Source organism: Cajanus cajan, chromosome 1, assembly GCF_000230855.2.
Source record: "Cajanus cajan strain Asha chromosome 1, NIPB_CcT2T_4, whole genome shotgun sequence".
In the NCBI taxonomy this organism is placed as follows: domain Eukaryota; kingdom Viridiplantae; phylum Streptophyta; class Magnoliopsida; order Fabales; family Fabaceae; genus Cajanus; species Cajanus cajan.
Window position 1 is genome coordinate 81,588,199 of NC_138517.1, and position 24,793 is coordinate 81,612,991.

A 24,793-nucleotide genomic window follows, 5' to 3' on the forward strand; every position below is an offset into this window, starting at 1 on the left:
TAAAAAAGAATTGAGATGGGATTTTAATTTCCATGTCTTCTCCTTTTGTCTCTTGATACTTGCACACATTATTCTTCATTACTTAGATATAGCATAAGGTCATTACATAATATTTAAATTTTGTTCCCCTAAATAAACTGGATTCCATGAATGGTAAAAGACCCATCCAAAATTTATAAAACAAAGGGGAGTTTGGGGAAGAAATGAATTTCCCACAAAAGTTTTCCTTGGTTAATTATTGAGTAACAGTATCAGTTCCAAAAACAATAGTTCCTGCAACAACAAAACATGGATGTCAGAACCTTTTTCAACCAAATGTTTTTGTCTACTGTAACATAGAAGGTATATATAACTCACCTAGTGATGGCATGAGAAGAGACAAGACAACAATCCCAACAACCTTGAGTGGCACACCAACTTTGAGCATATCTTTAATTTCTATGTGTCCAGTGGCAAACCCAAGTGCATTTGATGGTGTTGAAGTTGGAAGCCAGAAAGCAAACTCGGTTGCTATTCCACCAGGGATCATAAGAAGAAGAGGATGCACATGCATAGTCCTGGCTATCTGATACAGAAGTGGGACAAGAAAGGTGGCAGTGGCAGCATTGGAGGTGATGAACTCAGTAATAATACTTCATATTAAACTAACAGCCGGAACAATGGCCCAGCGTGGAGTATCTTTTAAAAAATCTAAGATCCTTGACGGAACATTTGCTAGGCCACTAGATTGTACTCCATCAGCAATGGCAAAGCCAGCTCCTAGAAGCAAAATGAGATTCCAAGGTAACTTTTTGCACTCATTCCAACTCATTAGCTTCTCCCCCTCTTGCTTCATGTTTGGGATTATGAACAATAAAACAGCCACCATAATCTACATTAATTGTATAGAAGCTAGCCTTCATTTTGGTTACTTACATTAATTGGAGACTCCAATTCTTGGTGTAACGAGACATATGTTACTAAAAGAACCATTTAAACACAATACTTACACTGACACTTCCATCACCAACAAGGCCATGGAATAAAACTCCCCATCCAGGAATGTCATCTGTGATTCTTCTTGTCATCCATAGTATGATCAACAACTGCATTAATTTACCATTTGGCTTTAATTAAAGTCTTAATTGTCTGATTGAAAACACAGTAAACATTTAAAAATTTCAAAGGTATATCTAGGCATACATACATACCCCAAACATAGATAACACCATTTTCTCAGCAAAAGCCATGGGACCTGCAAACAAGCATATATAAAAGAATTGCAATTGATTTAACTTGTTTTGGAGCACATGCGAGTCTAGTTTTGTGTAGGGTTGAAGTGAGAAACTTACCAAGAGCTTCGAGGTCCCTTTTCAAGTGAGTTTTGTCCAAGTAAGGAGACAAAGCACGAGCAGAGCCTTTTGGCACATAGAGGACGCAAATAATGCACCAAAAACAAAGGAGGATGAGAATAGCCACAGGGAAACCAAAGAAGAACCACGTGTTGAAGCTGATTGGCTTTGCCTCAGGGAAGAGGCTCTTCCACATTCCGACTATTATCAAGTTCACACCCGTCCCCGTAAGAGTGCTTATCCCTCCAATGGGTGTCGCAAACACCACCGTCAGAATCACAGCCTTGCAGAACTTGTTTATAGCCTCCGATTGCTCCTGCACCGTCGATAGCCGCTCCACGATCCCCGTCGCCACTGACATCATCATCACCGCCGTTGGCATGTTCAGCAGCCACATGCTCACCAAGAATATCGTCACACACCACCCCAACAAAAACAACGCGGGACTCATCGGATCCCCACAAAACAGCAACGTTACCTGTAGGACCCATGGCCATGTCACATTCACAAATCATATCCACTACGTGAATTAAAGTTTCACCTTAGTGATATATCTAGAGGTCGATTTCAGTTTCTTAAATACGAAACACTTTTATTTCTGTCCCTCAATTTTAATATGGAACCTTTTACTCTTGTAATTTTAAAACAGATTATTCTAGTCTCTTTATTCCGCTAATGAGTTTGTCAAACAAAATATACTTTTATATAAAATTCATCTATGAGTATCTTTATTAGTAAATGTATATTATATTAAATCAACTAATGCTAATATATTAGTGATGCTAGGTCTTAGAAGATTGAAATAAGGTTTTATAGAATAATATGAATTAAAAAATTTAAATTTAAAGGATAAAAATAAGTTTATTTCAAAATTGAGAGACTAATAAAATTAGTATCCTTATTTAGATTTTTTTATATGGACAAAATAAAAGCTTAGATTTTTTATTTATTATGTGAACTATCAAATAATTTTTTTAGATAATTGAAAAACTATATAATAGATAGTGACACCTAATCTACCTTTTCTCCAATAGAAATTCGTCTCTGTCTTGAATTTGAAGTATGATAAAATTCAGCTCAAAATTCAATTCGAATCTTTTATTTTAGCTCAAACTCTATTAGATTTAAGTTTGCAAACAACTTGATTCAATTCATTAGCTCAAATCATATAAAGCAAGAGTCAAAATTGTTAAATCCTATACTTCTCAAAATTTCTACTTATTAATAAATTTTTAGATAAAATGATGATTTAAGTATTTTTTTGAAAAGATAAAATATAACTTATTCTATTAGTTTTGTAAGATTACAAAGTATGATTCCAAAATTACATAATTATAATCAAAGTTCGCATATATAAAAAAAATATTCCTCCTTACAAAAAAATAATAAAAAAACTCAATCCATATCATGCAATATATATTAAGGTGTCCACTTCTTATATTATTAACTTATAACTATAAGTTTGGTAGATTCTTTTAAATTTTAATAAGTTAGAATTAAATAAAAAAAATTATATATTTAGATGCTAAATCATGAATCAAATAAATTAAATTATACATAACTTAAATTTAATTCATTTATTTACTGAATTTAAATTTTAAATTAAATTTAACTTATTTAATTTATAAAGCAGGTTCAACACAATAATTATTGATGAAGTTTTGTACTATTTTAAAATAGCTAGTTCGATCGAACATAAGTCTGTTTGGAAGAAAAAGTCGAAACTTGAATCATTTCTAATATCAAATAATTGAGTATACTAGGACCACATGGAAAGAAAATCTGAATAATTGTCAATAAAAAATAGCGAGAGAGAGAGAGAACACTCTGTATCTTGATCGCTCAGACTAAGGAAATCGATTGCAATAATAAAATAAGTGCAACAATTTGGTTTTGTCAAAACTACAGTAGAGGGAAAAAGGAGTTACTCACGTTCAAGGCCAATCTCCGATGCACATTATAGCGTTCAACGGCGAGAGCGAGAATGAAGCTTCCCAAAACGAGCGTGACGACGTCGTCCATGTAAGAGTGGGCGACGGTATCAGATGAAGCAATCCCAAAGAGAGGGAAGAGAAACAAGGGACACATGGAGGTGACGGCAAGTGGCACGGCCTCCGTGAGCCACCAAGCGAAGAGCCATGCAATGACACCAAGCATTTTCTGGCTTGTGGGTGGAGCGTCGAGCTTCACGAGGAGGCATATGAAAATGGACAACAAAGGTCCCAGAATGACATAAAAGTTTTTCAGTGTGAGAAGGGATTTGAAGCTGAAGGAGACGCTGCTTTCAACTGGCTCGTGAACGGGGAGAAGTGGTGCCTTGTGCTCATCGGAAGCATGTGACGAACTGTGTTCTTCGATCATCTTGGAGACAACCAAAACTGTCTCATAGAACTAAAGAGATTAGTGTCACAATTACCTAGTTGCTACAAATTAATACAACCCACTTTTGGTGCTTTTCACGTGCATGTGTTTCTTAATTGTTTTTGTAATTTTAAAGTCAATACTATTAATTTCGTTTAGATGTCATTACTAGGGATGACAATGAGGCGTGTCAGCTACGAGTTTCATGATACTCGTCTCTATTTTTGCGAGTCAAACTCATCCTCGTTTCTGTATCCGTAGCTGTTGGGTATGTGATTTTCATCCTCATCCTGTCCCCGTCTAATATCGGGTATACCCGTACTTGTCAAAATTTTTATTTTTTATTTTTTTAAAAAAATATGATATTTTTATATTTTTTTTATTATATTATAATTATAATTAAGTTATTTCTCTATCTCATATTATAATAAATAATCACACATAAAAAAATATTAAAATTATTTAATATAATTAAATTGAAAGTGAATATTAAATTAAAAATGGGAACGGGGATAGGTACGGGTACGGGTACGGGGCGGGTAAGTACATACTCGTACCCGTACCCGTACCCAATTTAAAGTATTGGGTTTTACCCGTACCTGTACCCGTACCCGATTGAAAGTATAGGGTTTTACCCGTACCCGTACCTAATCAAACCGGGTATTCTTCGTCAAAGTCGGAATGAGTTTGAATATTACTCGTAGGTACGAGTATATTTGTCATCCTTAGTCATTACTTTTCTTTTTTTCTTTATTTTTTATTTTCGGTTTTATCACACTTTTTCTCTCCAAATTATTTTAGGGTTGAATTAGATGGTCAATTTTTATTTTAAAATTACATTAATTTTTTTTTACATATTTTATAACTTTATTAATTGATTGCATGTTTCTATTAATTGACTTCTGAAGTAACAAATTGACTATTGATATGTATAAATTATTGATGTAACATATGAATGATAAAAGAATATGTTAATAGTGAATTTAACAAGTTAACGATAAAAAAATTAGAAAAAAATAGAGTAGTAAAATGTATAAAAATTAGCGACTTGAGTTCCAAAATATACAATTTCAAAAATTGAAGTGAAATTTGTTAAACTATAAAACTTGAGTGACAAAAATGTATTTAATTTTTTTATCTTATTATAATTAAACCTTCTTTTATTATGACTAGTTCGTTTCAACCATTTTTTTTTTGTTGTGCTTGCTCTTGTGCCTTTTTAAATTGGTGATTTTTTTTTTTTTAAATTGCAAAAGGACAATATTATAATTATATTATTTTTTATCTTAATTATAAATAATATATGATAAAGTATCAAGGTCAAAAAAGTATTACTTTTATTCCTATTTATAAAACTCAACTTAAAATAATTGTATGATCTTTTATATAAAAATTTGATTTATATTGTCTCATATATTAATTATTTTAAACTAAAATAATCCTAATTAAAATGTGTTTTTTTAATTTGATAAAATACATTAATGTTATAATTTTTTTAAAAAAAATCATATACCCTAATTATTTAAAAGATATATGAGTATTAATTTGAAGAAAAAAAGGGAGTGTAATTCTAGAAAAGAAAATATAAATAAAACAAATTTATTATTATAAACTAAATTAACTATTTTTTTAATCTTGATGAATTAGATAATTGAGTCTTATATAAAGGAAGTTAGAAACAAAGATAGTAATTAATATATTACTTTAAATTAATTTTACAATAAATTTAAATTTTATTTCAAATAAATCATTATTTACTTTAAGTGATAGTTATGTTTAATGTACATTATAAGTGAATACATAGGAAATATAGTTATCAATAAATGAAAGATATAAAAAAAATTTCTTGATTTTTAAATTTCTCTTGGTTGGGTAACTCTCTTTTAACTCTCATAATGTTAACTGATATCATTATTTGAACATAGCTTGACCCTGCATGAGCATACTTAAAAGCAAGTCTTGTGGAAGCATTCTCCTCTAAATAATATATAAAGGTGTAGATACTTTGTCAATGGGCAACATAATTGGTTGATTTGGTTCCCAAGAAATAGGACAGTTTTGGATTGATCATTACAAATGTTGTTATGGAGTGGTGCGATCATTGTTGCAGGTTTTGTCAAACCAGGGTGGAAAGCTTCATTGGTGACTTTTCAGACAAATATTGTAGGTAAAATACTACTACTGTTGCTCATATTTTCAGACTAATGTTCTATTTACAGCTCTTGCACAATGTGTGGGAAGATTATACAAGACTTGAGGAACCCGTTCCTCTTTTTATTTCCTCAAACTCCAAAGGCTTTGTCCTTCTATTAGCATAAAACTTTTGTTTAGTTTTCATCATTTATTGCATCATTTTTACCTTTTCTGTAATTTGTAGAACTAATTGTATTCTCACCATAATTAATTCATCCTCTTTATACCAACATAAAAAAGTTTTATATCTTCTCCCATACAAGACCTCAAAAGATGTCATACCAATGCTAGCATGTAAAATGTTGTTGCAAGTGAACTCCACTAAAGGTAATACATCCTCCCAATTGCTAAGGTGATCTAGAACACAAGTCCTGAACAAGTCCTCCAATGATTGAATAGTCCTTTTTGACTGATCATTTGTCCCAGGGATCCTTGTCCCTAGGGATTGGTGCAAACTCTATCAAAAATTGAAAGTGAGCCTTGGATCCTTATCTAAGAATATTGGAAGGCACTTCATGTAATCATACTATCTATTGCATATACAACTAGGTAAGTTTCTCCAAGGACCACTTTATGTTGATACGAAGAAAGTGTACACTTAGTCAACCTCTCAACTATCATCCAAATAACATTACTACTCCTAGCAAACTTAATTAGATAATCCACCTATGAAGTTCATAGTAATGTTATCTCACTTTCACTTTAAAATCTCCACCAATTGTAATAAATCACACAATTTCTAGTGCTCCACCTTAGCTTTTTGACAAGTCAGTCAAGCTACCACATACTCTATTAACTATCTTTTCATACTAGACTACCAAAAACTCTTCTTGAGATCTTGGTACATCTTAATCATACCAAGATGCAGATTAAGTCGACTCTTGTGGCCTTCTTCCAAAACCATCATCTCTAGCTCAAAATCCCAAGGTAGACAAATTTTTTCCTTAAACCTCTCAAAATCTCACTCCACTCAACTCAAATCCCACAACCTTCTCAGTAGCCAACAACCTTTTGATCTTCAATAATTCTACATCCTACAATTGTTTCTCCTTCACCTACTCCAATAACTCATTAGTAATGGTAGTCATCTCACAACTAATGTGATCTTGAACCAACTCTCCATAAAGATTCAAATTTGTGAATTTCTTCACTAACTCTAACTCCTTAATCATTAATGAAGAAATGTGGATGGATTTCCTACTCGGGGCATACCACATTAGCCATTCCAAGATAGTACATCAATTAAAAGTCACAGTCCTTCAAAAATTTCATCCACCTCCTCTGTCTGATGTTCAATTCTTTTGATAAACAAGTACTTCAAGCTCTTATGGTCATTGAAAACATTAAACTTGCCTTCATATAAGTAATGTCTCCAAATCTTCAAGGTGAATGCCATAACTACCAACTCCAAGTCATGAATGGGATAATTCCTCTTATGAACCTTCAACTGCCTAGAAGCATATGCTACCACCTTCCTCTACTGCATCAATACACATGTCAATCCCTAATGAGAAGAATCACATAACACATCAAATGTCTCACTAGGGTTGGGTAACACCAAAACCAAAGATGTAGTCAACTTTCTCTTCAACTTTCAATATTTCAGAAAGTACTTTTCGAAATAGTAAAATTAGTGTTTTGGAAAGTATTTTCTATAATTGTTTTTTTTACATACTTTTAGAAAGTACTTTCTAAAACACCAAATTTAGTTTTTCAGAATTATTAAAAAAAAATTTCCAAAACATTAAAATAATATAAACACTAAATATAATGTTGTGCTTTCTAAATGTGTAAATGGGGAAAAGTACTTGAAGAAAAAAATGCACATTTGACTTGACACTTTAGACACTACTAAGAAAGTCACACACGTATATAACTTTGTCAAACACTAGTTCTTTGTCCTGGGTGCGTTTGAAAACTAAAAGAGGGAGATGGAGATGTATTAATGTGAAAACCGAAAAAGGATGGAGGAAGAAAGTAATGTAAAAAATTTAAATAAATAAAACTACCTATTAAGATAGGTGAGAAGTGAGAAGAAGACTAGGATGCAAGTGAAAACCGAAAAGAAGAGGGAATGAATTATGTGAAAGAGAAAGGTATTTTTAGGAATTTAATTTTTAATAAAATAAGAAGAAGAAAGGAGCTGTAGTTAAAAAAAAAAAAAATATATATATATATATATATATATGTATATATATATATATATATATAGAACCTTGATTAATTAGGGAGGTCCACCAATAATGAATACTTGGGCCCAGCCCACTAAGTTTCCACATGCATGATTTGTTGGACCAAAGAAAAAATGTCCGATGTGTGAAACTCGACTAACATTATTTTAAAAAAGGAGGGCCCACAATACCGACATTCCAACGAACTCAACTAACAGCCAAGAAATTAAAATGTAAGCATATCAACAGAAAATCCAACACTCCCGCATCAACAAAATGCAGTTTACACAATAACCAAATCAATTCCCTATTTCTATTACTGATATTATTTTTACAATGGCTGGAAATTCTTCCTATCCCTATATTTATAATAATATAAGCCTGTAAAAAAATATAAACAAATTAACAAAAAAAATACGAAATAAAAGAAAGAGATGGAGAATTGAAGATGTTTCTCTCCCTTCTCCTTTGCCCTGTTGATATCTGCACCGGGTATTCCTAATTGCCAAAATATAGCACAAGACCCCCTTGCACATCTCGTTCATGATCTCCCGGACCAACGAGATTCCGTGAATAATAATAAAGCCACCCAAAATTTATAAAGCAAAGTGAAATTTGGAAAGAGTTTTCCTTGTAAATGTCACTTAACTGCTATTTGCTCCAAAAACAATAGTTCCTGTAACAACAAAACTTAAACGTCAGAATTCTTTTTCAAGCAAATGCTTTTGTAGTTTTGTTTTGTCAACTATTACACAGAAGTTATATATGTAACTCACCTAGTGATGGCATGAGAAGAGACAAGACAACAATCCCAACAACCTTGAGCGGCACACCAATTTTGAGCATGTCTTTAATTTCTATGTGTCCAGTGGCAAATCCAACTACATTTGATGGTGTTGAAGTTGGAAGCCAAAAGGCAAACTCGGTTGCAATTCCTCCAGGAACCATAAGAAGAAGAGGGTGCACGTGCATAGTTCTGGCTATGTGATACAGAAGTGGTACAAGAAGGGTGGCAGTAGCATCATTGGAGGTGATGAACTCAGTGATAATGCTGCATATTAGACTAACAGCAGGAACAATGAGCAGGTATGGGGCACCTTCCAAGAAATCTAAGGCTCTTGATAGCACATCTGCAAGGCCACTCGATTGTACTCCATCAGCAATGGCAAAACCAGCTCCTAGGAGCAGAATGAGGTTCCAAGGTAATTTTTTGCAGTCATTCCAGCTCATTAGTTTCTCCCCCTCTTGCTTCATGTTTGGGATTATGAACAATAAAACAGCCACCATAACCTACATTAATATTGATTCACATTGGTTATGTTTCATTAATTCGAGTCTCCAATTTTTGGTGCGTAATGAGTCATATATATCTAAAGTAGACATGCACAATACTTACACTGACACTTCCATCACCAACAAGGCCATGGAATAATGATCCCCATCCAGGAATGTCATCTGTGATTCTTCTTGTCATCCACAGCACGATCAGCAACTGCATTCACCATTTAGCTTTAATCAATGTCTTAAATGTCTAATTTAAAACACAATAAGTTTCTCCATGGTTGGATATGAAAATTTAAAACGTGTAATTAACGCATACATACCCCAAACACAGACAACACCATCTTCTCAGCAAAAGCCATGGGACCTGCAAACAACCATAAAAGAATTAATTACAACTGCCTTAACTTTTTGGAGCACAGGACAAGTATTATTTTATTAAAACTGTAGCTAGTTTATAATAATAAAAAATAAAACAGTCAAAAAAAAAGTGATACATGTCGATAATGAGCATTGTTAAGTTGAAGTGAGATTCTTCCATGTGATATGTAGATAACCCCAAATATGTCCATTATTAATTTATTATGCTTCCTGTCCGCTTCAAGCGAGGCTAGCCAGTAGCCACGAAGACCACTCCTTTTGAATTGGACAACTACATTGCAACTTGCAAGTCTAAGAGAAATACTACTTGGCGTGATTTCCGTCAAACTTTTTGTTTACTTTTATTCTTTAATTAATTTTAAATGCATCTACCTTTTTTCCTATGGAGTTCGTGCAGCAATTTTTTTAACAATGCTCGTGTGAAAATATTGAAGTCGAATATGAACGTGTATTTGGAAATACAGCAGTGAAGTAAAAAATTAAGTTCAATATATATATTAGTTTTAAATAAAACGTGGAAAATCAACTCATCACCCTATAAGGCTATAACCAAACACGCTATACACGTGTTAAACTTCACTTGCGTCGCTAATGTTTTTCCTATTTAATTTTGCTTACTTGCGGTCACGGATAACTCTGAAAAACCAGACTAATAATAATCCTCTTTAAAGTTTGATAAAAAAAAATTAAATGTGATATTTGAATTATTAAAAATGAGTGAGAATATTATTTATTTTGTATTGGAGCAATGGAAATGGGTGGATTGAGTTAGACATGCGTCCTAGGTGGCAGATGAGCACAAGAGGTTGAGAATGTAGCGCTGAAAAATTGACTAAGATGCAGCCCCTAATGTAAGAGAGAGAAAACAAAAGAGAAAACGACAAAAGAAGAAAAGAGGCGGAAGCTTGGGAAGGGTTTTTCTGCGTGAAATAGAATGGAGTTGAAGTGAGAAAGTTACCAAGCGCTTCGAGGTCCCTTTTCAAGTGAGTCTTGTCCAAGTAAGCAGACAAAGCACGAGCAGAGCCTTTGGGCACGTAGAGGAGGCAAAGTATGGACCAAAAGCAAATGAGGATGAGAACCGCCACAGGGAAACCCCAGAAGAACCACGTGTTGAAGCTGATTGGCTTTGCCTCAGGGAAGAGGCTCTTCCACATCCCAATTATTATCAGGTTCACGCCGGTTCCCGTCAGAGTGCTTATTCCCCCAATCGGCGTTGCGTACACCACCGTCAGAATCACCGCCCGGCAGAACTTGTTTATCGCCTCCGACTGCTCGTGCGCCGCCGGCAGCCGCTGCACGATCCCCGTCGCCACCGGCATCATCATCACCGCCGTTGCCACGTTGTGCAGCCACATGCTCACGAAGAATATCGTGGCGCATAGCCCCAATAGTAGCAGCGCTGGATTCACCGGGTCGCCACAAAACAGCAATGTTACCTGTTGGACCCACGTCACGTTCACAAATCATTAATCATTAATCATATCATCCTAAAAAAACACAAAGGGAACGCTGCCACGTTTTCCACCACCAAAATTTACTAGTATTTTAAACTTAATATATTCACACTTGTTAATACAAATTTTTAATATGTTAATTGAAAAACAACATAATAGACACCTACAAAATTAGTAGATGGCTCAACACACATATAATCAAGTTTGAAGAGGAGGGACTGACATTCAAGGCCAATCTGCGATGGACGTTGTAGCGTTCGACGGCGAGAGCGAGAATGAAGCTTCCCAGAACGAGCGTGATGACGTCATCCATGTAAGAGTGGGCGACGCTATCAGCTGAAGCGATCCCGAAGAGAGGGAAGAGGAACAAGGGGCACATGGAGGTAACGGGAAGTGGCACGGCCTGGGTTACCCACCAAGCGAAAACCCAAGCAATGACGCCGAGCATTTTCTGGCTTGTGGGTGGAGCGTCCAGCTTCACGAAGAGGCATATGAAAATGGACAACAAAGGTCCCAGAATCACATAAAAGTTTTTCAGTGTGAGAAGGGATTTTAAGCTGAAGGAGACGCTGCTTTCAAACGGCTCGTGAACGGGGAGAAGTGGTGCCTTGGGGTCATCGGAAACATGGGATGGCTTGTGTTCTCCGATCATCTTGGAGAGAAGAAGGAATAACTGTCGTACCGAATGAGTTTACCCAGCAAGGTTTTGTTTGGCAGAAATGAAGGTTAAGCGTTGGGGCTTTTATTATTGAATTTTCAGAACTAGTGGGCAAATTTGCTTCCTTTTCTATAAATTATTTGGATGAGAATGAGATTAGTGTTACATTAAGGTTACTACCAGCTTTTGATTTGGATGCTTTCTAGTGACGTGGCTCATATTTTGTGAATCCTTTTCAAGTCAAAATTTATGAATCATGTGGTGGAACGTGGAAGAGCTTGGCTGTGCGATCCTTTATTGGGATATATGATTAAGGTGGGGTCCTTTGGCTCCAGCCTGCGTCGTCCATTGGATGCCATTTAATTCATCAATATGGTACCTACTAATACTATATACTTACTCTCAACATATGCATTAGAAGAAAAAAAAAAACAATCAAGAAATATTTATATAATAAATACAATTAATAATATTTTAGATAATATAACACATATTTTATATATATGTTCAAAGGGAGGATCAAATAATTGTCAAAATTAATACAAACAAGGTGTGACATTTAATTGACAAAATTAATATCACGTATGATGGATAATTTTACTTTTTAAACACGTAGTTATGGTTCAATATTTAGTCGATACATATGAAATTTTTTTTTTAAAAAGGTCAACCCCTTAAATAAATATTAGGTTTAACTGTCAATAAAGAATATCTCGGTTAAAAAAACAATTGTGAAATTAACGATACAGTGGAGAAAAGCCCAAACAAGGCATTGAAAAAGGTAAATGCTATGCAGGGTGATTTAAAACAAGAATACAAGATTATCATGAATTTAATTTATGTATGTACTGATTAATTTTGTCATGTGATGAAATGGAAAGAAATTTCCTTCCAAGTAGGTTTGGTACGTAGATGGCAATTTTTTCTTCGCAAAATAGGAAATCATTATCAAGTCATGGATACTTTCACGTGGTCACCTAATAATTTAGTGTATGTTTGGTTTCAATTTTGAAACTCAATTTCTTTGTCTCTCTCCATGTTCAAGTAGCAATTTAAAGAGAAGCTATTATTTTCTCCTTTCACTCAAACGTGAAAAATTACGTTTTGACGCTGTTCCAAACACACAGTTATACGGAATAGTGGATTTTGTTTTTTTTTTTTTTTTTTTTAACAAAAAACTATAAAAAAAACCTACATATTGATTCATTGATTATTTGGCTTGCGATTTCCCGGAAAACGTACTTGAGTATGTTCATATTTGTCTGAACGTAAAAGGTTTTTTTATTGAATCATTTTTTTTAGTTTCTTTTTATATAAAAAAAAAAAACAATTCATGGCAAGTTTTTTGTCTCAACCTTTTGTGATATAAAGATATACAATCCCGAATGATCGTGTAGTGAATTGGTGAGCATGTGTGTATTGTATGGATTTCTTAAATTTAGTTGAAATTAAATATTTAAATTTATTAGAAATGCATGTATAATAATTAAACAAGAGGATATGACGATGAATTCGCATGGCTAATTCCAATCGTTATCCTTATTCAATCTGTCTTCAATTGAATTTTTCTGCTTCGTTGATTCGTTGATCTTGAATAATTATGACACTGTATAGATTTTATTTTAATGGTTGTCGCACAATTAAACTACCTGTTGAATTTGGTCAATAATAATAATAAAAATACGTGGTAATCTACTTGTTGAATTGAATGGTCCTGGTCAATCTTTCTGTTTGCGTCGGAACCCAACCCCAACCATGCACACCCATGTTTTATTACAAATCATCGATATATATCGACAACATTCAACCTTTAACAATATATATTAATACTTAACTAATCTAATTTACTTTATAGTTTATACTTATCCATAATTTGGTGTAAATATTTTATATTGAGACGTTTAATAGAATTGAATTATTTTACTACATCATTGTTTACATTGATTAATATATGTGGTGATTCGATGAATCCGTATCAAACATTCCAAATTAATCATGTACTAGTATATAAATTAAAGTAAAAACTCATAGAAAACAGCGATCATCATTGACATTTATTTATTTTGACAATGATGTGTGTATATATGTAGTTCACGCACAACCAAATTATCTATTTTTATTTTTTTACATATGTCATTGGCATTTATTTACACCTAACAAAAACTCATAAGGCACGTTTTATATGCATTATTTAATGAGGGAGACTCGCTAATAATACATACATGGGTCCACCATGTTTCTGTTATTCTATATAACCATGATTTGTTGGAAAAAGAAAAGGAGAATAAAAAAAAATGCATGATGTGGGAAACTGGACTGATCGAAGACGTGGCAGTGACAGGTGGCAGAGGTTGAACCATGAAAATGATCATTTTAAATTGGTGGTTGTCATGGTCGTTCTTGTGGGGATGAAAGGCACAAGAATGAACACCGTGAGATACATATTAGTACGTGCCTACCTAGTTGGAGATACGCTTGCATATCCAGAATCACGTTGAATATGCATATTTGGTTGGTTTCAACTAAAATTGATTCTCAATCTAAATCCAATTTTTACTACATGTAATTTCGAATTATCGATTTAATGTTGAGTTAAAAAGTTATGTTAAATTCCATCACAAACTTGCTTCTAGGAAGAAAAAAAAAATCGAAACACGTAATTTTAGAACAAGAAAAAGAATTCTACAAAATTTAAGATCATTCGAAATCAAATTTAAACATGTTCACCCAGATGGATGACGCCGGCAACTTGGAGACTCGATATGGTCAAGCAAGCACTCAAGCCGCCTATTATTAAATAGGAATTGTAAATACAAGGATTTGGACAGGATATTATAAAATTTGAGTATGTGTGTTGTCATTTTTCTGTATCTAATAGCTAAATAATCACGGATATTATTTGTTAATTATCTTTACAAAAATATGCATCATATTTTTTTTACACTTATTTAAGATAATTTTGTTTTTATGATTTTTATATTATATCTTATTTTATATTTTATAATTATTACAAAATTATTTAATTTTTTTTCATTATTTACTGACTATTATTTTGTTTTAATTAATTTTATATTTGGTTGTTTAAATACGGAGTGTCTTTTTTATGTTATATATATAATATAATATAAATTAAAAGAATTATGAACAAAATATATTCCTATATCATTTTAATTTTATATAAGCAGATTTTAGAAAATATATTCATATTTGTATTAAATTAAATATATACAGAATTTTTAATAGATATTAGTGTACGGGTAAGGGCGTTCGGCCACCACCCGGTCGGCTGCCAAAAGGCAAAACCAAGTGACCGAGTGGCGTTCGGCCACCTGGATCGGCCCATCATCTCTCATGGCCCTTAATCCATGATTAGGAGTTAATTAGTTGATTAAGGTGTATTACCTAATACGGTAAATACGTTGCAGGGCCCATGGGGTCCAAAGCCCATAAATGTCAATATAAATAGCTCAAGTCAAAAGGTAACGTCACTGTTCATTAATTACCCTCGATATTGGTGCTTGTCCTGACTTGAGCGTTGGAGTGCCTTTTGCAGGTACCAACCCTTCACTCGCATTTGATCGGACCACTCGTTCGGCCTTGAGAGTACGAGAAGATTTGGTGTATCCTCCAGACAGGTACATTTGGCGCCCACCGTGGGGCAGAACGAAAGTGGTTGAAAGTTTGCTAAGAAGAACGATGCCAATAACTAGGAGAACGAACACGCAAGACCGCCCTACTGAAGAACATGTGGAGATGGTGGACGAAACAGATCTCACCGAAACAGTACGACTACTCAAGCAAGAAATGGAATTGATGAAACAACAAAGAGAAAAAGATGCAAGGGAGCTTTCAGCCTTGAGGGCTGAGAATGAAGCGCTGAGAAGTCAGGATACTTCTTGGAAGCCTACCCATGCCACCAACACACAAACTCAGGGGTCATACCAATCTCATGCGGTCCATACATCGGTCCCCCACGCTTCAGCAGTAGCCCCTGAGAGATTCCCTTCGGCCTTACCTACTGTAGTTCGTCCTGCAGATGTAACCACTATCGGATCACACCGACATCCGTTTACTCCCTCCATTATGCAACTCTCCCTGATGGACAACTGGAAGGCTTTACCTATTGACAAGTATGATGGTACCACTGATCCTGATGAACATTTAGATGTTTTTCTGACACAGGTAACTCTGAGTACGACCGATGACGCTGCATTGTGTCGGATTTTTCCTACGTCCCTCAAAGGCAGAGCTCTCAGCTGGTTCACTCGTCTCCCACCTAACTCAATCGATTCCTTTAATACATTATCATCCCAGTTCACTATCCAATTTGCGACAAGTCGCCCTCACAGTCTAACATCTTTATCTTTGGTTAGTCTTAGGCAGGATAAAAAAGAGTCTCTTCGGGCGTTTATGGATCGGTTTAACAAGGCTACTTTGGAGATCAGAGATCTCAACCCAGCCGTGGCGCTGCATCATCTCACAACGGCTTTAAAACCAGGCCCATTCGTCAACAGCATTTGTAAAAAGCCTCCTTCGGACATGAATGACTTACGTAGGAGGGCAGATAAGTACATGCAGATGGAGGAGTTGGCAGAATTTAGAAATCAGGCCCGAGCCGAGCAGTCCACTAAATCCGAGAAACCAGTTGAACCATCATACAGGGGGCGAGGCAAAGAAATATCCCTTCGGGAGAGGCCTATTCGTGGACCGGAGTATATTCAGTATACTCCCCTTAATGCCAATCGCGCGGCGGTCCTCGAACAGGCTTTGGCATCTGAAGTGTTAACGATCCCAAAGAGAGCATCTACCCCGCCAAGAGCAGATACTAGCAAATCTTGTCGGTATCATAGGAATCGGGGTCATTCAACTGATGAATGCGCGGCCCTCAAAGACAAGATCGAAGACCTGATTAAGCAAGGGAAACTGCACAATTTTGTGGACCGGTCTGGTTCGTCTCAAAATCGTTCATACCAACCCAGGTATCAGGATCGGCACAGGCAAGACCGTTCTGATAAAACCTCTGATAGAGGTCGGCGCGAGAGAAGCAGGTCACGTGAAAGAAAAGATGATTCGGCACCCTCGCATCGAAGGATTATCAATACCATTGCTGGTGGCTTTGCAGGTGGGGGCACAACTTCTTCGGCCCAAAAGAGACATCTCCGAGCTATCCGGTCGGTCAACGCTGTTCACCGACAGTCGTCTCGGCGATTACCAACGATAACCTTCACAGATGCAGACTTCAAGGGTATTGACCCAGAACAAGACGATCCGATGGTCATTAGTGTTGAGATTCACAACTGCATTGTCAAGAAAACACTGATTGATCAGGGCAGTTCGGCGGACATACTATATTGGAGCACATTCCAACAGTTGGGTATCTCGGAAAAGGAGTTGCTTCCTTATGACGATCCGTTGGTTGGCTTTGCAGGAGAGAGAGTCAGCACCAAGGGATACATAAAACTTTTTACAAGGTTTTGTTTCGACGAAAAGGAGAACAGAGAGATCCAAGTAAAGTACATTGTCGTCGAAGCTAATACCTCGTATAATATCCTACTCGGTAGACCATCCCTAAATGCATTAGGAGCTATCGTTTCAACGCCACATTTGGCAATGAAGTTCCCGTCAGACAGAGGAAATATCATTACAATTCACGCCGATCAAAAGGCTGCTAGGGAATGTTATTACGCTAGTTTGCGTGTTGAGCCGAGGGAGGAAAGAAAATCCAAATCCAACAAAATTCATGCTGTGAACGTTTCGGCACTAGTAGAGGAGGCTGTGTTGGATCTTGATCCAAGAATGAATAATGAAGAAAGGGTGGAACCAATCGAGTCTAAAGTGCCGTTCCAGATAGGCTCACGTCCCGAGCAGGTCACGTACATCGGTGCCGAAATCTCTGAAGATGACCACTCGGCCTTATGTCAGATTATAAAGAAGAACAGAGATCTCTTCGCATGGACACCCTCCGATATGCCAGGAGTGGATCCAAAAGTCATGTGTCATAAGCTTTCAGTCTGTGCCGAAGCAAAACCAATCGCGCAGCGCAAGAGAAAAATGGGGACCGAAAGAAAGCTGGCAGTTGAAACAGAGGTTGCCAAATTGCTTGATGCCGGATTCATTCGAGAGGTTCATTACACCACTTGGTTGGCGAATGTGGTCATGGTAAAAAAGTCAAATGGAAAGTGGAGAATGTGCACAGATTATACAAGCCTCAACAAGGCATGCCCGAAGGATGCCTATCCACTTCCAAACATAGATCGATTAGTCGATGGAGCCTCGGGACACGAAATGTTGACATTCCTGGATGCTTATTCGGGATACAATCAAATTCCCATGCATGCTCGGGATGAGGAAAAGACGGCCTTCATTACCGATTCGGCTAATTACTGCTATCGGGTAATGCCGTTTGGGTTGAAAAACGCTGGAGCAACGTACCAAAGGTTAATGAATAAAGTTTTTCAACATCAGATAGGCAAGAATATGGAGGTATATGTGGATGATATGGTGGTAAAATCCAGAAATGTTGATCAGCATGCAATGGATCTTTCTGAAATATTCAAACAGTTGCGCAAGTATGATATGAGGCTTAATCCGGAGAAGTGTGTGTTTGGAGTATCAGGAGGAAAATTCCTTGGCTTCATGCTTTCGGTTAGGGGGATTGAAGCTAATCCCGATAAGTGTATGGCAATTGTCAAAATGATCAGCCCTAAGAATCTTAAGCAAGTTCAGCAGTTAGCAGGTCGGCTTACAGCGTTGTCAAGATTCCTCCCGTGTTTGGCTGAAGTAACCAAACCTATGGCAAAATTACTGAGAAAAGCGAACAAGTTTGAATGGTCTGCCGAATGTGAGAAGTCTTTTCAGACTTTAAAAGAACGTCTTGGTTCTCCACCTATCCTTTCTAAGCCCGATCCGGCAGTACCAATTGTGGTCTACTTGTGTGTTTCGAACGACACAATAAGTACGGTTTTAATTCAAGAAAAAGAGGGACAACAGCCCATTTATTTCATCAGTCGTATGCTACAGGAAGCCGAAACAAGGTACCAGCTCTTAGAAAAAGTGGCACTCGGGCTTGTTCACACTGCTCGGCGCCTTCGGCAATATTTTCAGAGTCATCAGATTATTGTTCGAACTGATTGCCCGATAGCCAAAGTGTTACGCAAACCCGAGTTAGCAGGAAGGATGATGGCTTGGTCAATTGAGTTATCGGAGTTTGATATTTGTTTTCAACCTAGGGGACCCATCCGGTCCCAATGCTTGGTGGACTTCGTTGATGAATTGCAACCGAAAGGATATTTTGTTAATACTGTATGGACGATACACGTGGATGGTTCCTCAAACAATCAAGGGAGTGGGGCAGGTATAATCTTGGAGGGACCAACAGGATTAATCATAGAACAGTCTTTACGGTTTGCGTTCAAAGCTTCAAATAATCAGGCCGAGTATGAAGCGTTATTGGCTGGCTTAAGACTCGCGTAAGAAATTGGTGTCAACCGGCTGGAGTGCTGGACCGATTCAAAGGTCGTAGCCGAACAAGTGAATGATAATTTTCAGGTAAAAGATGCAAACTTGTTGAAATATTATCATTTATTCCAAAAAATGCGCGATACGTTTGAAGAAGTTCAAGTAAAACACACACCAAGGGAACACAATACGAGAGCGGACCAATTGGCTCGGTTGGCAAGCAGCACCAGAAAGCCTGGACAACTACGAACCACACTTCACTTGGACCTCGAATCGCCAAGTGTGGTAGCCGCCGAATGTTTGGCAGTGGAGCGGTCCGTTCGTACGTGGATCACCGAGATAATGGATTATCTTGAGCAGGGCACACTACCATCGGACCCAACAGCGGCTAAAAAGCTCCGAACGCAGGCCGCTAGATATGTTATTCTTGGAGGAGATTTGTATAGGAGAGGATTCTCGACTCCATTGTTGAAATGTGTTGATGAGGCACAAGCTAGCTACATTTTGAGAGAAATGCATGAAGGGATATGTGGTTTTCATTCGGGGGGACGGACTTTAGCAACGAAAGTGCTACGAGCCGGATACTACTGGCCTACTCTCAAGGACGACTGTGTAAACTTTGTGAAGCATTGTGTGTCATGTCAGCGACATGGTAACCTTATCCACGCTTCGGCCGAAGAACTGCACGGCATAAGTTCGCCGTGGCCATTTGCGATGTGGGGTATGGATATTCTAGGCCCCTTCCCGATAGCCAAAGGACAGTGCAAGTTTCTATTGGTAGCTGTGGATTACTTCACAAAATGGGTTGAAGCCGAGCCGCTTGCAAGTATCACAGCTGCCAATGTCCAAAAATTTTTATGGAAGAACATCATTACTCGCTTCGGCATTCCATATGCACTTGTTACCGATAATGGGTTGCAGTTCACCGATCAGAAACTCAATCGGTTCATACAAGATCTCGGTATCAAGCACAGATTTACCTCTGTTGAACATCCACAAGCCAATGGGCAAGCCGAAGCAGCAAACAAAGTCATACTTGGCGAACTGAAGAGACGGTTGGGAGACGCTAAAGGAGCTTGGGCGGAGGAATTGTTGGAAGTTCTATGGGCTTACAGGTGCACGCCCCAATCCACGACTAAAGAAACACCATTTCGGCTGACATATGGCACCGAAGCTATGATACCTGTAGAGGTTGGAGAACCTTCTTTTCGGAGAATGCATTTTGATGAAAATACCAATGATATGTCTCTCCAAGCTGAAGTGGATATGGCGGACGAGGTTCGTCTCAAAGCAGAAATCACGGCTGAGGCTTGCAAGCAAAGGATGACTCGCAGATTTAATTCCAATCTTATCAGAAGAAGTTTTAAAGAAGGTGATCTAGTATGGAGAGCACAAGGATCGGCGAGGCGTAACCCGAGAGAAGGAAAGTTGGCTGCTAATTGGGATGGCCCATTTCGGATTCGGCATAGCTTGGAGAACGGTGCATATAAATTGGAAGAGCTTTCAGGCAAGGTCATTCCGCGAACTTGGAATGCATCCCATCTGAAGACATATTATAGTTAATATTTGTTGTAAATCAGACCTTGTATACATAGATGGTGTACTCTTTTCCTTATTCGGTCTTTTCTCCCCTTGTAAAAAAGTGAAAAGGGGTTTTGGCCGATAAGGTTTTTAACGAGGCACCTGTTAATAAAAATCTATGCAGTTCTTCCATTCTTACAGCTCAATTTTCGATTCTGTTACTTAATCAACGCAACAGGCTTCCCTCCCGAGTTGTTCAACTCGGCCAAGGATGTGCCTCAAAGTCTCGCAACAGGCTTCCCTCCCGAGTTGTTCAACTCGGCCAAGGATGTGCCTCAAAGTCTCGCAACAGGCTTCCCTCCCGAGTTGTTCAACTCGGCCAAGGATGTGCCTCAAAGTCTCGCAACAGGCTTCCCTCCCGAGTTGTTCAACTCGGCCAAGGATGTGCCTCAAAGTCTCGCAACAGGCTTCCCTCCCGAGTTGTTCAACTCGGCCAAGGATGTGCCTCAAAGTCTCGCAACAGGCTTCCCTCCCGAGTTGTTCAACTCGGCCAAGGATGTGCCTTAACAAATATGCTTCCATCACAGATATACAAGCCGAAGCAATTCATTCGGTTTTATTAATAAAAGTTCTACAAGACGAGGCGTGTTCCTTCGGTTTTACATAAAACAGACGTACAAGCCGAGGCAATTCGTTCGGTTTTATTCACAAATGTTCTAGAAACCGAGGCTTGTTCGTTCGGTTTTACATAAAACAGATATACAAGCCGAAGCAATTCATTCGGTTTTATTAATAAAAGTTCTACAAACCGAGGCGTGTTCCTTAGGTTTTACATAAAACAGAGGTACAAGCCGAGGCAATTCATTCGGTTTTATTCACAAATGTTCTAGAAACCGAGGCTTGTTCGTTCGGTTTTACATAAAACAGAAGTACAAGCCGAGGCAACCCATTCGGTGTTATTCAAGATCTACAAACCGGTACGTGTTCTTTCGGTCTTACATAAAACGTGCTAGCACTAGCCGAAGGAAGTTGATTTAGTTTTACCCAAAAGACAGCTACCAATTCGGGTTTATTTCCTATCTTTGGTTTTATTTAACTGAAAGGTGAAACTAGCTTGTTCAGCTTTTATTCAGGCGTTCAAATGGTTACCCATTCGGTCCTAGATATATACATACAAGTGGTTAATCCATTCGGCTCTTTATCAGGATTCAAGAATGATGATTTTTATTTAACTAATCATTAATGGACAGCAAGTCAAAACAGATTGCTCAAGAAAAACGATTTCATTCAGATAAGAAAGCTCTATCGGCCTCCAAACTACAACAAAAAGGCATTTTGATTACAAGTATAATTAACTACTCTTCCGGCGTCCGGACGGATTCATCTCCCATAACAGTATCGGGGTTTCCCTCAGTATCGTTGGTAGGATCATGGTGTCCCTCATCCAGTGTGTTTTCCTCGGAGGTCTCCACATCATCTTCAGCTTGGGGGGCCGGATCATCATCCAGTTCAGCTCCTTCAGGTAGATCGGCATAAGATATCAAGGACCCTTGATAGAAATCCTTAGTCATATCAAATTCAAAGCCCTCTTCAAATTGACCGAAATGCTTAGCCTGACGAATGGCCTGCTTGAACCCAGCCTCATGTTGAGCAACGATCTTTTCTTGAGCTTGCTTTTTGAGGGTGTCATAGGCAGTCTCAGCCTCCTCTAGTCGGCGACGCCCTTCATTGGTTATTTTTTGAAGTTCCAGACGAAGGGTATCATTATCACGCCGAACAGCATCCAACTCGGCAGCGAGATCCCTATTCTTGGCAGTCACCTCTTCATTGACTGAAATTGCATCGGCTGCAGTCTTCTCAGCCTCCTCTAAATTTTGTTTCAAAGACTGAACCTCGCCAAGAGGTTCCATAGCAAGGTGATGGGCCAGAGCCAAAGAGCGTGCTTGCACCTCACAAAAAAGTCTCCACTTTGTTTTCCCATCCAAGGATGATAAAAATTCTTGCCCGAATGGAGAGACAAGATCAGACCGAATCACTGACTCAGAGGGAGTATCCTCGCTTAGAAACGCACGAGACATCAGTGGAGGAGGCACCACAATGACGGTTCGGTTTGGAGAGGACTCAGGCAATGACTTCGCCTTTTTGGACACTTATGGTTGATCGTCAGAACCTTTTCTCTTTACGCGCTCTCGGTTGGGCTCTTTTTCCTTTTTCTTCTTCTTGCGTTCAGGATGAGGAGGCAACCGGTCGTCCGTATTGGGTCGGGGAGAGGAAGCAACAGTTGAAGTACCTATTTCCCCGGATCGCCGAGCTTGCTTCACCCTTGCGGCAAGCAAGCTACGAATGTCTAGGTCAGCAGCACCACTTTTGACCATGATTCCTGCACGATGAGTTAAGTAAACATCAATAGGATTTAAATTGTTAGAAAAAAATAGGACGAATAGCATACCTATCAGGTCGGTCCACCAACGGGGCGATACAATTAAATTGATTAATGACCTAGTCGGCAATCGCCGAGGGAGGCGCATTAACAATTTCAAATCTGTTCGTTCTTCAGCTGTCAGCATCTTCTTCGGTACCACGTCATAGGGCCGAGGGGTACGAGTCCAGTATAACGGAAATAAACTTTGCCCATTACCATCAAAGAAGAAACGTTGCCCATTCGGCCGTATGGTCACTCGGAAAAACCCAGTTTTGAAATTCTTATACGATGAAGTGAAACTATTTAATAAAAGCCGATCCCCTATTCGGCTTAGGGAATGCCACTTTGCTAAAATCGTTGGCCGAGACGAGTAGAAATACAGAAAGAGAAGAGGGGAAGGCTTAATATGAAGACATTTACATAAGTGCTTGAAGCCCTGCAGTTGTGCCCAGCTGTTCGGGTGCAATTGAGTAGGAGCTACATTCAACACTCGTAGCACTCCCATCGTGAACTCGTCAAACGACAACGTAACCTTGAGATCTCGGAGGAGACAATCATACATATAAAATGATGGCATTTTGCCATCACTTTGATCAAGACAAACTAAATCAGGATTAACAAAAGCATTGTTTCGGCATGACCGAATCCCAATCGGGTAGGGATTCTCTTTAGTATCAAAATTTAAACAGTTGGTGTAATCAAGGAGATTTGTGATCATTTTGGTGTCTTGATAGCGCGAATAATATGAAGTCACTTCCCCGTTTACCCATTCATATCCAGGCACATCAGATGGACCATATCGTTGACGGTTAGACGCTCGTGTTCTTTTCTCTTGAACCTCTTCACCGCCACTAGTAGAAGCTTCGTCGGTTGCGGCACTGCTTTCACCTGACCTTTCGGCATGCATGGGAGATTGAGATAACCTAGGACTTGATATACTGGACGAGAACCCCTCGGAAGACGAGGACCGAGAGCTGCTAGCCGAAGAACTAGAAGAAGTATCAACCATGGTTACAAGAACTTACCAATTTTTTCTAAACGAAGGATAACCGGATCGGCTTCTGAGGTCTCGGAATAACTCAACTCGGATTATGATAAAGTGTATGAATGGCCCTACCGTTAACCTATTTATAGGAATGAAAAAAGGCGCGAAAATTTAAAGTATCGAAAAGTTGTAACCGTTAGATCTGGAAGATCTAACGGTTATTTAATACGTGACCCTTCACCTTACCCTAACCGCCATCTTCAGTTTACCCTTAAAGAAAGTCACGTCTCTCTTCAAGGCTGGGGGGCAGTGTACGGGTAAGGGCGTTCGGCCACCACCCGGTCGGCTGCCAAAAGGCAAAACCAAGTGACCGAGTGGCGTTCGGCCACCTGGATCGGCCCATCATCTCTCATGGCCCTTAATCCATGATTAGGAGTTAATTAGTTGATTAAGGTGTATTACCTAATACGGTAAATACGTTGCAGGGCCCATGGGGTCCAAAGCCCATAAATGTCAATATAAATAGCTCAAGTCAAAAGGTAACGTCAGTGTTCATTAATTACCCTCGATATTGGTG

The 24,793-nt window shown here is 38.0% G+C and overlaps 3 protein-coding genes across 3 annotated transcripts; 1 reads left to right on the forward strand and 2 right to left on the reverse strand.

Moving 5' to 3' along the window:
* LOC109803827 (tonoplast dicarboxylate transporter) lies at window positions 1–3,714 on the reverse strand. The gene is made up of 6 exons (XM_029272578.2): window positions 3,264–3,714; window positions 1,332–1,809; window positions 1,191–1,234; window positions 990–1,085; window positions 358–565; window positions 1–273 (listed from the first exon to the last, which is right to left on the reverse strand). The coding sequence occupies exons 1-6, from the start codon at window positions 3,690–3,692 to the stop codon at window positions 236–238; spliced, it is 1,293 nt and encodes a 430-aa protein (XP_029128411.2). The 5' UTR covers window positions 3,693–3,714; the 3' UTR covers window positions 1–235.
* A 4,624-nt stretch (window positions 3,715–8,338) lies between these two features.
* Window positions 8,339–11,972, reverse strand: LOC109804340 (tonoplast dicarboxylate transporter). The gene is made up of 6 exons (XM_020366158.3): window positions 11,396–11,972; window positions 10,677–11,154; window positions 9,661–9,704; window positions 9,453–9,548; window positions 8,833–9,346; window positions 8,339–8,732 (listed from the first exon to the last, which is right to left on the reverse strand). Exons 1-6 carry the CDS (start codon window positions 11,822–11,824, stop codon window positions 8,701–8,703), a joined length of 1,593 nt encoding a protein of 530 aa, XP_020221747.2. The 5' UTR covers window positions 11,825–11,972; the 3' UTR covers window positions 8,339–8,700.
* A 3,554-nt stretch (window positions 11,973–15,526) lies between these two features.
* On the forward strand, window positions 15,527–19,303 carry LOC145955883 (uncharacterized). The gene has a single exon (XM_083071249.1). The coding sequence runs from the start codon at window positions 15,527–15,529 to the stop codon at window positions 19,301–19,303; it is 3,777 nt and encodes a 1,258-aa protein (XP_082927375.1).
* Window positions 19,304–24,793: the final 5,490 nt, after the last annotated feature.

Bases quoted from the DNA above. Each gene is read 5' to 3' on its own strand.
- LOC109803827 (XM_029272578.2), bottom strand. From the start codon at position 3,692: ATGATCGAAGAACACAGTTCGTCACATGCTTCCGATGAGCACAAGGCA. The intron at 1,810-3,263 runs GTGAGTAACTCC...TGGGTCCTACAG, and splicing joins ATCGGAGATTGGCCTTGAAC to GTAACGTTGCTGTTTTGTGG. The intron at 1,086-1,190 runs GTATGTATGTAT...AAATTAATGCAG, and splicing joins TGGTGTTATCTATGTTTGGG to TTGTTGATCATACTATGGAT.
- LOC109804340 (XM_020366158.3), bottom strand. From the start codon at position 11,824: ATGATCGGAGAACACAAGCCATCCCATGTTTCCGATGACCCCAAGGCA. The intron at 11,155-11,395 runs GTCAGTCCCTCC...TGGGTCCAACAG, and splicing joins ATCGCAGATTGGCCTTGAAT to GTAACATTGCTGTTTTGTGG. The intron at 9,549-9,660 runs GTATGTATGCGT...TGGTGAATGCAG, and splicing joins TGGTGTTGTCTGTGTTTGGG to TTGCTGATCGTGCTGTGGAT.
- LOC145955883 (XM_083071249.1), top strand. From the start codon at position 15,527: ATGCCAATAACTAGGAGAACGAACACGCAAGACCGCCCTACTGAAGAA.